This window comes from Platalea leucorodia (assembly GCF_965183815.1).
Source record: "Platalea leucorodia genome assembly, chromosome: 7".
Lineage (NCBI taxonomy): Eukaryota > Metazoa > Chordata > Aves > Pelecaniformes > Threskiornithidae > Platalea > Platalea leucorodia.
Genome location: NC_138829.1, coordinates 71,536,198 through 71,551,123, shown reverse-complemented (window position 1 = coordinate 71,551,123; position 14,926 = coordinate 71,536,198). Strand labels below are relative to the sequence as shown.

Sequence of the window (14,926 nt, the reverse complement as noted above, 5' to 3'; positions counted from 1 at the left end):
GGTTACGAAATTGGATGTACACAAGGAGTAATTGGGGAATTGGAGCAAGGCTGAAAGAGGCAGGTGGGGAGACAGCACCAACAGGCCAAGGAGAACTCCAGCAGCTGCCACTAAACCACGCACTGACCAGCCACAGCGGCAAAACCACGAGACAGAGGAACGTGCTAGATCAGATCACAGATGGGCAAGTCTGGCAACGGTCCCGATAAGGAAACACTACTCCTAAGAAAGGCTATGGCTTCTCGCTCCGGTCACCCGCAGCGTATTTCACACGCAGCCGCTGTCCCAGCTAGCTTTTACGGCACCACTAACCCCCAGACTGCCCATACCCACCACCGGCCGTAGCACCCCGGTACCCAGATAAACCCTGCCTGCATTCTACGAGAGCTTGAGGAAGCTCATGAAGGACCATCAAAGCCTCTAAACCCCTTTAATTACCTCCCACCCCTTCCAAACCAGAAGAAATCCAAGGAAAAAAAAGCTGCTGCGTAGAGCCCTTCCCCTGCTAGGGTGTCCCCAGCACACGCGCGATGCAGTCGGGCAGATGAGCATTACCAGCTCTGCTACTCCTTTTGCTCTGTATAGGAAGGCAACAGAGCATCCCCAAAATGGAACAAAGTAGACCAAACTTCTCTGAAAAGGCAGGCTTGAAAACTACACGGCTTTAACCCATTTTCCCACTGGGGAAAGAGTGGACTGCTCACCCCCAGGCTGCTGAGCCCACACAGGCCACGAGGCAGAGGCCCAGCAGGGCCGGCACAAGGGACAGACGGAGCCACGTGCGTTCGGGGACAGAGGCGCAGCTGACCTGGCATTGGCAGGTCAGCACCACGCCACTTCGCTCCTTGCTGAGACAGGCAGAGCACCACGTCCACAACACGGTGGGAGCTCAGAGGACTAACTCGGATTTTGCAGTGGGGAAGAGCTCACCCTCCAAAATTTCCCAATGCCCCAACCCAGCTCTGCAGAAACCTGTTGCCAGTTCTGTCCCGTCGCACAAACTGAACAAGGCTGGACCACAGGAGTGCTTGGATAGTAAAAGCAGAGGAAGCTTTGGGGTCTGCACTGCAATTCCTGCTAAGCTGATGCTGTCCTTTAAAGAGCACAGCAACGGACTGCCTGAATTGCAGGCTATAAGGCCTAGGATGCTTATGGAGAAAGAAAACAACCCAGGACCATCGGAAAGAACAAGGACAGTGTGCGAAACCATCTACTAGGAAGGAGATTTCCTCCTTGCTCGGCACTGTTACACCATCGCCACAGACTCCCTCCCCCTTTGCTCTACAAGAAGCCCGGTATTTGCCCCTTCCTTACTCCAAATGGGGCAAAGGGGCTCAGGAGGCCAGTGACGCGTGGAAATATTTACGCGCAGTGAATCAGAGGGACCGAGGCAGTCTGACCCTAAAGGAGCGCACGCTCTCCTTTCCACTTCCAGCTGCCTCAGCTCAATCCCAAGATTACAGCTCCTGAGAGCCAGGGGTACAAGGGAGAGCAAGGGGGGAAGCAGGGCATTCTTGGACTGAACAGCACAGGTCAGCCTCTTCTTTTAAAAGAGAAAATACAGGCTTTTCTGGTCTTACGCCTTCTGGTTGTTCCTCCAGCATTCGCTTTGCTGTCTCTCCAAGTTCTGCAGCACCGCCTCTCTTCTCTCTCACCCCGCAGACTTTCACCGCTGCCTCATGAAAAGTTAGGCAAGGTAAGAGGCAACATCAAAAAGGCCCATCCCCTCCGCGTATCTCGCCTGTAGTCAGAATCTGCTTCTCTAGATAACAATTCTATCAAGTAACGTCCTGATCCTTCCCCCGGTGCCTTTCATCAAGCGACCTCTTCTCCCAAATTCTGTCAGGACTGGCTAAGATGTGACAGCACGGTTCTGCAGTCAGTTCCTAACCCTGAGGACCAGCGCTAACAAAAACCACAGACGACGATCACACCCCGGCGCCTCTTCCTTGACATAAAAGGGTGCAGGGGGTGTGGGGGGTGGCTTTATTAAAACTCTTGTTTGTGTACAGCGTGATAGCTAAAATATGTAAGATCCAGGGAAAGACAAAAAGCAGCCAGTTTAGTGTACCGTAGGGAGGAAAGTTTACTGCTCCACTCACCATTGATATAAACTTTCCTAGTTGACAGCAGTAAAAACTGCCAGTCTCCCCCCAGAACAGCTCGCTCGCACACACGAGCGCATCACATGCGGTGCTGTGAACCACACCTCAGCAATTCTGGCAGCAAGGATGCCGCCCAGATTTGCACCCTTCCAGGCAGCCACCCTGGGCGAAAGCGCTACAGAGAGTGCACCTCCCCATCAGACTACTGCACAAGCACAAACCCACCTCTCTCTTCTTCCCACCCTGCAATCCCGGCCAGATCCCAGCCCAAAACCTCCCCCGGTCCAAGTTCCTGGGACTTCCACAGGGATTCAGAGTCCCTGGACAGCCAGCTCATGCTGTTTACTACCGGTACTGTTTCTACAGCAACAGAGATGCACAAGCACGGACACACAGAAACAGAACAAAGAGAAACCCTGTCAAACAGATCCATCTCCTCTCCCCCATCATGGATTCGCAGGCTACGCTTTGTCACCAGGTTTATCTCAACCATCTCAAGTGCCAGCAAGCAACACCTGCGGACAGCTACGCGCCTTCCTCACCTCGTTCCTAGGAGCTGGGAAAAGAGGTAAACAGGGAGGATCAGCAAACAGAAAACTTCGAGTTCATCACATCCCTTCTGGTCTCTCCAGACTAACCTCCAGGCTGCAGGAGCAGAGGACTTCTAGCATCAGCGACCTACAGCAGCTCATTCTCATTACGCCATCCTGCAGCCTGCGATTTCCCCATCAGATGAGCAAGGACAAGTGAAAATTAGCCAGTGAGGTCCAACTGTTAGCATGCAGGCTACCTCTAGCTGGGTGCGGACATGTGGCACAGAGCGTTTCCTAACTGCCCAAGATGCAACACGGAGGTGACGGAGCATTTGCTCCTAGAGCTGCTACTTGGCAGCGCTGACAGGACCTGAGAGGCAGCGAGTTAGAGAGGGAGCCGTAGGAACACGCTCTCACTACTCCTTGGCCTCCTCAAGAGGATCCTCCTCAAGAATGAGAAGTCATTAGTAAGGGAGATCTGCAGGTACCTGAAGGTGGGCAGCACAGAGAGTTCGGACCACTGTGGAAAGGGAAGAACAACAGCGGAAAGGGAAGAACAACACCAAAGTTCCCTACAGCCCCCAAGAGGCTGACACCCTACCCTAAGCCCTCCAGAAAAGGAATCGAGCCTGGACCACCACAAGCAAAGAGTTCAGTCCAAAAGCTCAACTAGCTTGAGACCATCCAAAAGAGAAGATAGCTGCGATGCTGGTTTCAGATTTTACTGACAGGCTTTTTGGCGATGCGTTTGTACAAGTGCAGTCACAAAGGGCTTGTCTTCAGCTGAAAAGGTTGCATCCCATTTTCCAAACAGGAGCACGCGCTTATCCACTGCTCCCTGCTCCCTCCCAGCAGGACAGCTCTGCACAGGTTTGTTCTCTCTGACCCCCACCCCGAGAACATCAAACTTAACCGAGACCCCAGGTTCTCCAAACCGACTGGAGACAACACTTCCAGTTCTGAGATACGTGCTCCCCACCCTTCTTGCCTCCCAGCGCTTTTAACAGCTTAGTATCCCTGATATCTAATTACAGGCCCTGTTATCCTACCGCGGGGTTTGCTCTTCCACTTGGCTCCTTTGCTTTTCCCAAGGCCACCAAGCAAGATCCTTCTCTGCTCTCATCTCCCTCTCCACCAGCACCGAGGACGGGCAGGACACCCGGCGAGGCAGACCCACTCAGCTACAACGACTCCTCTGAGCACGCTGGCACGTGCTTCGGTGCAGCAGCCGCCCCCAACCAGCCCCTGCCACGGGATCGCGCTGCCGATGCGCCGTCCGCTGCCACAGCTGCACGACAACGCGCGGTGATTCGGCGCGGTACGCCACGTTCCTCCTCGCCTTCTACCTCTTCCACTTGTCTTTAACCTCTTCAACCCAAATAAAAGCAGGTCAGGCATTGTGTAAGAAAGTCTGTGAATCAGTAAGTCAACTCCGGCAGCAAATCCAGCTTCCCAGAGCTCACCCATCGTTTCCTCCTCTGGAATCAGCAACACTCTTCTGTCATCAGCAGCACCCGACATCTCACCCTGAAGACAAGTAATTGCTTTCCCTCATACATTTTCAGAGGATGGTGTTAGCGCACCACCTTGTTTCTCCATACCACCGCTTCTCCCACATGTGCCATTTCTCCCCAAAACCCTGCCAGTGACCTGCAGACCCCTGTCTGGGTGGCTCCTGACATCATTAGCCAGCAATAAAAAGGTACTGGGGGCACGGGGACTACTCTCCTGACCTGTTAGTGTCACCTCCAGCTGGGATAACCCTGTGAAAACCTACTCCTGCTTATTAACAGGAAACATAAATGCAACTTGCGAATATTGTTGGGTAACTCACGAGTAACTTCAAGCGCTCCTGCGCTGTCTGGCGGCTCGCTGCAGCTTCAGGGCACACTCCAGGCACAGCTGGGCTCAGAATAGTAAGAAACCAGCAGAGATATTTACCTCCTGCGTTCCTCTCTGCTGACACAGAGCATCAGCCAGTTGGTTTCAGGGATGTGTTCTCCAAGGGACCAGCACACTCTTGCATCTTTCGGGATCTAAATGCTCAGGGGGATTTCTAAAGCTTTCCATGGATAGCCTTCAGTTGCTGCTAGCTTCCACCAAAGAGCTGCCCAGATCAAATCTGAACAGTCCCTAAATTATTTAGAGCTCAATTATTACACCTGGGTCATTTGGAATGACTCATTTGTAGTGTCTTCAGTTTGAAGCAGAGCCATGTGAGCGAGATTAATTACCTTACTTGCACAGGTCCTGTCTAGACTAGGAAATTGAGGTGTGTCCAGCAGACCAGCGACATTTGGCCAGACAGGGTTTCGCGTAGGGCACAGAGCAGGCAAACTCGGAGCCCTTTCGGGCAACAGGAGGGAACATCGCTTGACAGGGTAAGGGATTGCCAGTGTCAAATATCAAATGTACAACCCACCCCGATTCTCACCCCAGCGCATGTGACTCGTCCGGTGGGAACTACACCGATAGGCTCACTCGTACGAGTCCCAGGTCAACGGGACCAGCTCTGGGAAAGCCGGGATCCAGCAGGACTGGCATCTGTCAAGCACGCCAAGATCTGGGGGTGACAAACACCAGCGACCGCAAGGGATCACGACCTGGCAGCGAGCAGCATTACACGGAGTACAAACAAGAAGTCAAGCTGAACCTGACGGGAAGGCATCGCTCCTTGCATCCCGCTGTTGGGATAGCGTCAGCCATTCAAGATAGAGCAAGGGCAGCAGCTTCACCAACACAGGGAGAGCAGGCAGCTGCGTCCTCCTCTTTGCTGTCTTACCAGATGTAAGCAGCGCCCGGCCAGCCCGCAGCCGGCTCCCCGCAGACCTCCCTCCGACAGCTTTGAGGCCCTCGGCGGTGTGAGGATAAGGGCTGGACCTTTGTCACGAGCGTCACGTCAACGCTAACGTGCCTGGGCCTTCCTGGCCCCATGGGTCGCGTCCTGCATTTGACATCACCCCATCCTGCAGAAAGGGTTTGGTACCACTGATAACGAACAACTTGGAAACCACAAGGTGAGAGCGGCGATGACTCTGGGCACCCGTCGGAGCCAGCCTTGCCATTCCTCAGGCACGGGCAGTGCACACCTGAGCGTGCTGGTGCCACTCCACACCCCACTACACGCGGCTGCAAGAGAAACCTTTTCCTCCGCGCTCCCCAAGCTTCATCCCTCAGCTGATGACTCCGCATACTGTAAAGCTCATGTGAACTCTCGCCCGGGGGATAGCGTGGACACCAACGTGTAAGGACAGGTTTGCTAACTGCTGTTTACAGGAGAGGCCTCAGGTTTTGGCTGGTAGGAACAGGCAGAGGCCTTCTCTCAAATTTCACGTAAGGATCTGACCAGAGGGCAGGGCAACTCTAAGGCAGGACACGGACTGCCCCGAGCGATGGGAGAGACAGCATTTTACACCCTGGCTCCCCCCTCATCTCCCATATGCTCCAGCACCCACAGCACCCACCAGCAGGTGAGTCTCCTCCTCCACAGCCCCATTTCTCTTCACGGGTGTCACAACAATCTCCAACCACCAAAACAAGGGTGCCGCTGCACCCAGCTGGGGATGGTCACTCGGGGCGGCCCATGCACCGCAACACCTTCAGCAGGAGCTGAGCCCGAGCCCCAGGAGTGCCCGCCACCCCGAGGCAGGGTGCGGCTCCACCGCAGGCTCTCTCCAGCAGAAGAGCCAGTTTAAGAGGTTCCTACCCCACCCCATCTCCCCATCTCAGATTGCCACCTCTCCAGTCTCGTCAGGTTTACTGGTGGGGCAGCTAGCTCGCTAGCCCAGCACAGACAACAATTTGGATTAGGTGCTGCCCCCCTGCCAACTTTCATCTAGGGCATGATCCACAATCCCCTGAAGCTCAGGAGCATCAGCCTCTGAGACACTAACAGAGGGAGGGAGAGAACCTCTTAAACCAGCTCTGCCACACCGGCAATCCTAGCTTGGCACCACACCCTGAGCTACAGACTGCTGACTTGACAGCAGCAGGGAGACCACGACGGGCAGGATTCGTCCTTAGGGCATCCTCCCGCTCTGCTCCCCCAAACCACTCCGAAGCGATCCAATGCTGCTGCCCTTCGCTCCCCACCCTGAGTGCTGCCACTGAAAGTGTACGGCACCATCTCAGTGGTGTGCTAATCCCAGCTCGTAATTCATGGAGTCCTGCTGGTCTTAGTTCACAGCAAAGGCCTGGCAGAATTAGCCCCACAGCAAACAGAAGGCGAGATTTCCTAACACTTCCAGCACCCAGGAATACTCAATGACTCCCCTGTGGATGAACAGGCAGACACCAGCCCTGCCTCCCACTGAAGAACCCTTCGGCAGCTCCACAGATTCACACAGATCTTCACGGGTAAAGTGGTTTTGTGTGCGGTGAAAAGCGGAGTAAGAGAGAAACCCCTCCTCAGCGGAGCACGACGCACGCACTCGGTGCGGGCAGCAAGGCAGGCACCTCGAGCCTCACCTCGAGCACGCCAAGCGCGTTTTTAGAGCGCGTTGGGTCAAACAGCCCCTCCGGCAGCAGTTTCCAGAGACGTACCGGCCAGTTTGCTGAACAGCTCCCGAGCACCACCAGGAGATGCCTTCCCTGCTGCCCCTCCTCACGCTCGATGACCTAACACAGATCTAACCTTACCAAAAACGTAAGTTATATACATGCAATGGTTTCTCCTCAGTCTCAGATCACCCCACGGAGATCCCGGTGAGTGCCGAGGCGGCGCAAGGCAGACAACGTACCCTGTGAGGAAACTGTTTGGACAGCCGGAATCAGGCAGAGTACCTGAGCACCACAGCGCCAGACCAACTGAACTTATTTTTCTCCAGAGCTGTTAGTCCATAGCCAGAGCTGCTCACGTTGCCGCCCCTGCCTTTAAGAAGTCCAGGCTCCAGCTCCAGGTGCCAGCGTGCCCTTGGCCTCCTCGTGAGGAGCTGAACAGCTTGGTGCGACGTGGGCCTGGGTGCGACCACCCAGCGACAGTCAGTGGAAGACTTCCCAGTCTCGGAGAGGGACCATCGCATTGTTAGTGCCAGGGCTGGACTGTCACTCAGGCCGCAGGACACAATAGAGCATTTCAGCTCCTCGATTAAGGGCCTGCAAAGAACATGCATCTACAGCTTATAAAGCCAGCGCCTCAAACCAGTCCCCGAAGTACTGCCTCACTGTAGCGCTGAGGAGCAGAAACATATATGCAGACTTTGCAGAAGACTATTCCACAGTGCCTGACAAGTTCCATCCTCTGCTGCTCACGGTGCAGGGAGGCCCAGCTGAATCCCTGGGTGAGGAACACAGCCAGCCTTTAATCCGCTGCTGTGCGTGCTCTCCCCGCTCACGCAGCATCGTCTGCCTTCCCCCTACCTGTCTCAGCCTCCCAGAGCTCGCCGGGACACAGCTTCTTCCAGAGTTTAATTGTTTCGGATGGGCGCAAGACATCCTCCCAATGACACCCCTGTGTCCAGACCAACTCACCCAGGCCTTTATAACCTTGGGAGTCGTGGATGTAGAGCCTGAACTAGGAAGCAAGCACAGTTAGAGCAGCGCAACCCACCTAACCTAAGTGTCATACTACACAGGGATGTGTGAACTGGCAGAGAATTCTTGTAGGAGTGCGACTACATCTGAAGCAGAGGTAAATTTCTCCTCAAAAGCCAGACCTTTCACCAATACTGACAAATCCATTCAGAAAACACGCACAGAGGAGGTTTTTGTTGAACCATCAAACCATGCTACTTGCCCATGCAATTAATTCAGCTCCTTCACCACTATAAACTATTCTGGCCAAGGTTGTTTGGCTGGTAGGACTACTCTCACACGTGGATTTTATTTTTTTTTTTAAATATATTTATTCTTTTGCTATCACACCCACATTGATCCCCAGTCACACACAAGAAACACAGCTTGCAGCAGCAGAAAAACACTGTACTACCAACGACCTGTTTCCCTACCTAGAACTTTTAACATAGGCATGTAAAACCCAAGTCCCAAGACATACGTAGGAGTAGGATACTCAAATAAGTCACATTCGGCACTTTTGTCTTCCTGGATAACTCACCTGCGATACCTTGTTCTGCAAGGGCGAGAAACGCTAGCTAAGAGAACAGCTCCCCACGTTGCAAAGCATGCATCTCAAAAAAAATCATCATCCTTTAAAGGTCCTTCAACAAGAGAATGTCACTGACACAGCAAGAGAGCGTAACGAGCTGGAAGTTTCCAGGAAAAGCAAAGCAGGAGGCATGAACTGAGCCTCACCTACCACACAGGGGTCATGCCTCCTCCTCTCGGCTGCCGGCCACCAGAGACAACATGCACGAGGCCACAGAAGCCTAGGCGAGCCTCATCCTCCGCTTGCTGCCCATGTGCCTTCCCAAGCCCCTTAAGCATGCAGCTCATCAGTGTGCAGCCATTTATCCAGCTTAGCACATTCTGCTGGACTCCAGGCCACCTACACGACGACAGCGACTCTTCCTGACAATTTTTATTTGTGAGATTATAAGGATTTTTAAACTGGTAAGTTCCTGGCTGCCAGTCCCCTTCATCTACCTTGTCTTTGTCCAGCCATTTTGGGTTACTTCAGCTGGTCAAAGCGTAGCTAAGATCGCAGTTTAACCAAAACCTGAAGCTGGCGTTGCCTCCAAGAGAAGCTATCCTGCCACCCCGACTGCCGGCCGCAGGAACGGTCACTTCCCAGTCAAATCAGCACCTTGAGCTGCCTGCCGCACAGTTGTGGGAAGAAGTGCGTCAGGACGAGGGAGGAGGTGGGACTGCTGCTTTTGGCAGCATCGCCAAATTAAAGCATCCACCAAAGCACTGGGGAAAAACAAGCCATCTTGAAGGGCCCACAGATGTATTACAGTTTTAGGGTTTGGGTTTTTTTTGTTTTTTGTTTAAGCACCTTCTCAAAAAAGAGGAAAAGATTAAAAACCACTTCAAATCAGACTCACTTCAGGTTCCCGAAGCGGGCTGAGGCTCCTGACTATAAAAGTATAGATGCACGTCACCAAATCATCTAGTAGGAGAATCCTCTCTGCAACAAGTAAACATGCAACAGATGCCAAGCAGCAGCAGAAAAGGAGCACACCTTCAGTAAGCCAGGCGTTTGGACAAGCCACGGCCTATGCAGTATCCTCCTTTCCACCGGGACCAGCTCTGGAATAACCGTTTCTACCCTCACAAGAGGGTTTCCGTCCCTAGGCCACCTACAAGGCGCGTGCTGGCTACAACCCCCCAGCACCCTTTCTATGGCCAGGCACCCAGCAGCAATAAAAGAGAACCGCTCACTCTCGAGGGCAAAGCTTAATGCCGAGTACCACGCTGCCTCACACCAAATAATTTCAGAGTATTAAAGGATAAGGATTTACCTTTACAGACGGCACCTTGAAGGTGAGGGTACACGTACTGCCGCGACTCAGAGAGGAACCTCACAGCTTCAGCTGTCACAGAGCTGATGCTCGCCCTTCCCCGGGGTTTTAAAACCACCTCAAAACAACAGGAAACCGACCTGCAGGAGACACAGCAGCTTCCCTCCTTCCCTGGGATCTCCAGGAATATCACCTCAGACTCACAGAGCAGCTGCCCCCAAACCGCTCACAGTTACGGCCCAAGTCCCAGACCAGCGGCTTCACGCAGTCCCCTGAACAGCAGCGCGAACATCAGACAAGCCGGAGCTCCGGACAGGGCCTAACTAGGACCCGACTTTTGGAACAGCTCCCTCCGAAAGAAAACACCAGGAGAAGACACGTGCACATGTGCACAGGCACAAGTAAATTTGCGCTTGAAGCTGAAGCTGGTTTTCTCAGATTTCGCAGCGCACTCAAAGTCCAGGCCAATGTAATGGTAACACACGGAATTTCGGCTTCTCTGCTTGTTACAATCACATGGAGAAAACCTGCCATGCCAGAAACTATACCGACACTCATTTCGTGTTTCTATCCAGCAGCTTCCCAAAGCATCTTACCCAGCCTCAGCCTCCAACCCTCCCCTCTTCCAGGGTTCAGCAGTCAAGTGCCCTTCATTAGGGCAAACTCTGTGACACAAACAGGACCCAGGAAGCCACCTCGCCCACCGCCAGCTGAGATAATACCTCTGGGCAGGCTGCAGCGATCCACCACAACGCTTTTTTGGGTTGTTTAAACCTGTTGCCAGTAAAAGCCTTTTCTTTCTTCAGTTGCAACAGAAGCAAGAACAGAATACGATTGTTTAGGGCCAATACTGACCAGTCTTTGGCTGTAACGGATCCTTTCTTCCTCAGGCTCCATCTCCGACTCTTCTGAAGAGAGCGAGAAGGACACTCCAGGACTGCTGTCTTCCTCCTCTTCCTCCTTTGAAGTCAGAGGGAAATAGTGAAGCAGGGCACACAGACACGAGACGCCTACGTCCCTCATTTCTTTGCTCATTTTGAGGCTGATTCCATACCACTGTGCAGGGCTAAGTGAAGACAGTGGATGAGCCCACCTCAACTTTTAACGCTCCCATTCTAACTTTAGGCATGACCTAGGGTAAATGACTTTACCAGCTGTTCTGTAACACGACATGAGCTGCAGGTCTCAGATCAGGAAAAGGCCTCCGCTCCGCACCGCTACCAGCACAAGTGGCAGCTCAGTTGGCCCACACTGGGACACGAAACAAGCAAGCTGCTGTCAAACGCTCGACGGCAGTCGGGGAGCAGCCTGGTTTCCCCAGAGCACAAGATCATGCATTAGAGAACCAACTCCTCCAAACGACGCGATTGCCGTCCTCTGGATATCCTGTACCGTGGCACTCGGGAGAAGCTGCTCGGGTACAGAACATCTCCCGTGAACAGGGAAGGCGTAGGGGATCTCTCCTACACACAGCGCTTCAGCACGGGTGCAGGTAGGGGACTAACTCCTGTCTCGATAAGACCTACGCGCTCAGATCTCAAAATCTGCCACCTTGTGACACCACACAACAGCATGGGAAAACCTCCCAAAGGCGTCAGATGGCACCTAAACTTTTGGTTTTTTTAAAGAAACCGAATGAAACCAAAGCCTAGGTATCTTGCGGCTCTTAATCCCCGCAACCATGCCAGACCTTCGGGGAAGGAATCCGCCACCCCGTGTAGTGTTACAGAACCGCTACCATAGCGTGGAGACAACTTGTTTCACCCTGCTCTTCCCCGACCCTCCGAGCCCGGTTTGACAGCAGAGCCCTTCCAGTCCCCGCCAGCATCTCCCCCATCCCCGCCGCCCGTCCGGCTCAGCACCGGGCTTCCCAGCCCAGCTAAGCCAGCCTGGGCAGTTTCCCTACACTTAACTAAACTCTGGTTATAAACACCCGGACAAGCGGAGCGTAACACACCAGCCGAGCCGGCCCGCTCGCAACACCCGCTGCCCCACGGCGGGGCAGAGCCCCGGCCCGCTGCGGCTCCGCCGGCCCCCGCTCCCCTCCCGCCCCCGCGGTGGAGGCCCGGCCCGGGCCGGCCCCGCCGCCGCCGCGGCCTCTCCCCCGCCGGGACGGGAGGGAGGGAGGGAGGGAGGCAGCCCCGGCACGGCCGAGCGGTCCGGCAGAACAAAGCGGTCGGCGGCGGTAGGGAAGGGGGGGTTTGAAGCCCCGGGACGCCGGTCCCCGGGGAGCTGTCAGCCGGCACCCTCCGGCCCCGGGAGCCGCCCGCCCCGCCGCCCCCTGCCCACCAACTTCCCGGTCCGGCCTCCCGGTGGGCCGCAAGGAAGGGGAGACCCGCCCGCTCCCTCCCTCCCGGGCCAGGGTAGCGGCCCCGCCGCCCGCGGCGCGACCCGGCGCCCGCCGCCCGGCCCCTCACCGGGGACCCGCGGAAACTTAGGGGTCGGCCCGGGGCGGCGGGTCGGTACCGGGCCCCCCCCCCCCGCCCGCCCCCGCCAGTGGCTCACCAGGTCTCTCCTGCGCCTTTGTCCTCTTCTAGCGCCGAGACGGGGAGAAACAGAAGAGACGGAGGAGGAACCCCCGGGTCAGGCAGCGATCGCGCCCCGGGCCCGGGCCCGGCCCGCCGGCCGCGCCGCCCCGCGCCCCCCTCAGCCCCGCCGTCCCCCCCCGCCGCGTCCCACCGCTCCCGGCGCGGCCACCGCGGCGGGCGGGCGCTGACAGCCCCGCCGGCCGCCCCGGGCCGCTGCCCGCTCCCGCGGGCCCCGCTCCCCGGCCCGGCGCCGCGTCCGCCCGGCGCCGCGTCCCCCCTCCTCCTCCTCCTCCACCGCCGCCGCCGCCGCACCCCCCCCGCCGCCGAGTGCCGAGCCGCCGCCGGCCTCGCAGCCCCCCGCCGCGCCGTTCCCCGCCGCCGCCGCCCCGCCGCCCCCCCCCCCCGGCCGGGACGCGGTTTCCCCCCTCCTCACACAGGAGCCGCCGCCGCCATTTTGAACCCGTCAGAGTCTCACATACACACTGACTCGGCCGCCGCACTGCGCCTGCGCCGCCCGCAACCTCCCCTGACCCCCCCGCCGCCTCCCCCGCCGCCCGCGCCGCGCATGCGCCGCCCCCCCGGCCCCGAGCGGCAGGGAGCGCGCAACCGCGGCCTGGCGGCTGGCCACGCCCCCTCCCGGCGGACACGCCCCCCGCGGTTGGCCACGCCCCCGCGCATGCGCAGAGCAGCGGCGGGGCGGGACCGGTCCCTGCCTGCGGTCGCCCGGGCGGCCCCGCGCGTGGGCGGGACCCGCGCGCGCGGGCCCGCGTCGGGGCAGGCGTGTGCGCGTGCGTGTGTGTGCGTGCAGACAGGTAAACACAGGTGCGTGTGCGCAGCCCGCGCGCGCGCAGGCACACCCGTGTACGTGCAGCACGCACACGCCCACGCACACCTATAGACAGGCAGCACGCACACCTATATACGTGCAGCACGCACACCTAGAGACACAGCGCACACGCACACCTATATACGTGCAGCACGCACACCTAGAGACACAGCGCACGCACACCTATATACGTGCAGCACGCACACCTATAGACAGGCAGCACGCACACCTATATACGTGCAGCACGCACACCTAGAGACACAGCGCACACGCACACCTATATACGTGCAGCACGCACACCTATAGACACAGCGCACACGCACACCTATATACGTGCAGCACGCACACCTAGAGACACAGCGCACACGCACACCTATATACGTGCAGCACGCACACCTAGAGACACAGCGCACACGCACACCTATATACGTGCAGCACGCACACCTATAGACACAGCGCACACGCACACCTATATACGTGCAGCACGCACACCTAGAGACACAGCGCACACGCACACCTATATACGTGCAGCACGCACACCTATAGACACAGCGCACACGCACACCTATATACGTGCAGCACGCACACCTATAGACACAGCGCACACGCACACCTATATACGTGCAGCACGCACACCTAGAGACACAGCGCACACGCACACCTATATACGTGCAGCACGCACACCTAGAGACACAGCGCACGCACACCTATATACGTGCAGCACGCACACCTAGAGACACAGCGCACACGCACACCTATATACGTGCAGCACGCACACCTAGAGACACAGCGCACACGCACACCTATATACGTGCAGCACGCACACCTAGAGACACAGCGCACACGCACACCTATATACGTGCAGCACGCACACCTAGAGACACAGCGCACACGCACACCTATATACGTGCAGCACGCACACCTATAGACACAGCGCACACGCACACCTATATACGTGCAGCACGCACACCTAGAGACACAGCGCACACGCACACCTATATACGTGCAGCACGCACACCTAGAGACACAGCGCACACGCACACCTATATACGTGCAGCACGCACACCTAGAGACACAGCGCACACGCACACCTATATACGTGCAGCACGCACACCTAGAGACACAGCGCACACGCACACCTATATACGTGCAGCACGCACACCTAGAGACACAGCGCACACGCACACCTATATACGTGCAGCACGCACACCTAGAGACACAGCGCACACGCACACCTATATACGTGCAGCACGCACACCTAGAGACACAGCGCACACGCACACCTATATACGTGCAGCACGCACACCTATAGACACAGCGCACACGCACACCTATATACGTGCAGCACGCACACCTATAGACACAGCGCACACGCACACCTATATACGTGCAGCACGCACACCTAGAGACACAGCGCACGCACACCTATATACGTGCAGCACGCACACCTAGAGACACAGCGCACACGCACACCTATATACGTGCAGCACGCACACCTATAGACACAGCGCACGCACACCTATATACGTGCAGCACGCACACCTAGAGACACAGCGCACACGCACACCTATATACG

The 14,926-nt window shown here is 56.6% G+C and overlaps 1 protein-coding gene across 2 annotated transcripts in view; it reads right to left on the bottom strand.

Annotated features, from left to right (window-relative positions):
- KDM2A (lysine demethylase 2A) overlaps nucleotides 1-13,028 on the bottom strand; it is a 51,529-nt gene extending 38,501 nt beyond the window's left edge. For both annotated transcript variants that reach the window (XM_082316937.1, XM_082316938.1), the window contains exons 1-3: nucleotides 12,958-13,028; nucleotides 12,502-12,529; nucleotides 10,852-10,956 (exon numbers count right to left, since the gene is read on the bottom strand). In XM_082316937.1, the coding sequence (XP_082173063.1) occupies nucleotides 10,852-10,956; nucleotides 12,502-12,529; nucleotides 12,958-12,977 (153 nt within the window). In that variant the 5' untranslated portion in view covers nucleotides 12,978-13,028. The remainder of the gene's footprint in view (nucleotides 1-10,851; nucleotides 10,957-12,501; nucleotides 12,530-12,957) is intronic.
- Between the last annotated feature and the right edge of the window lie 1,898 nt (nucleotides 13,029-14,926).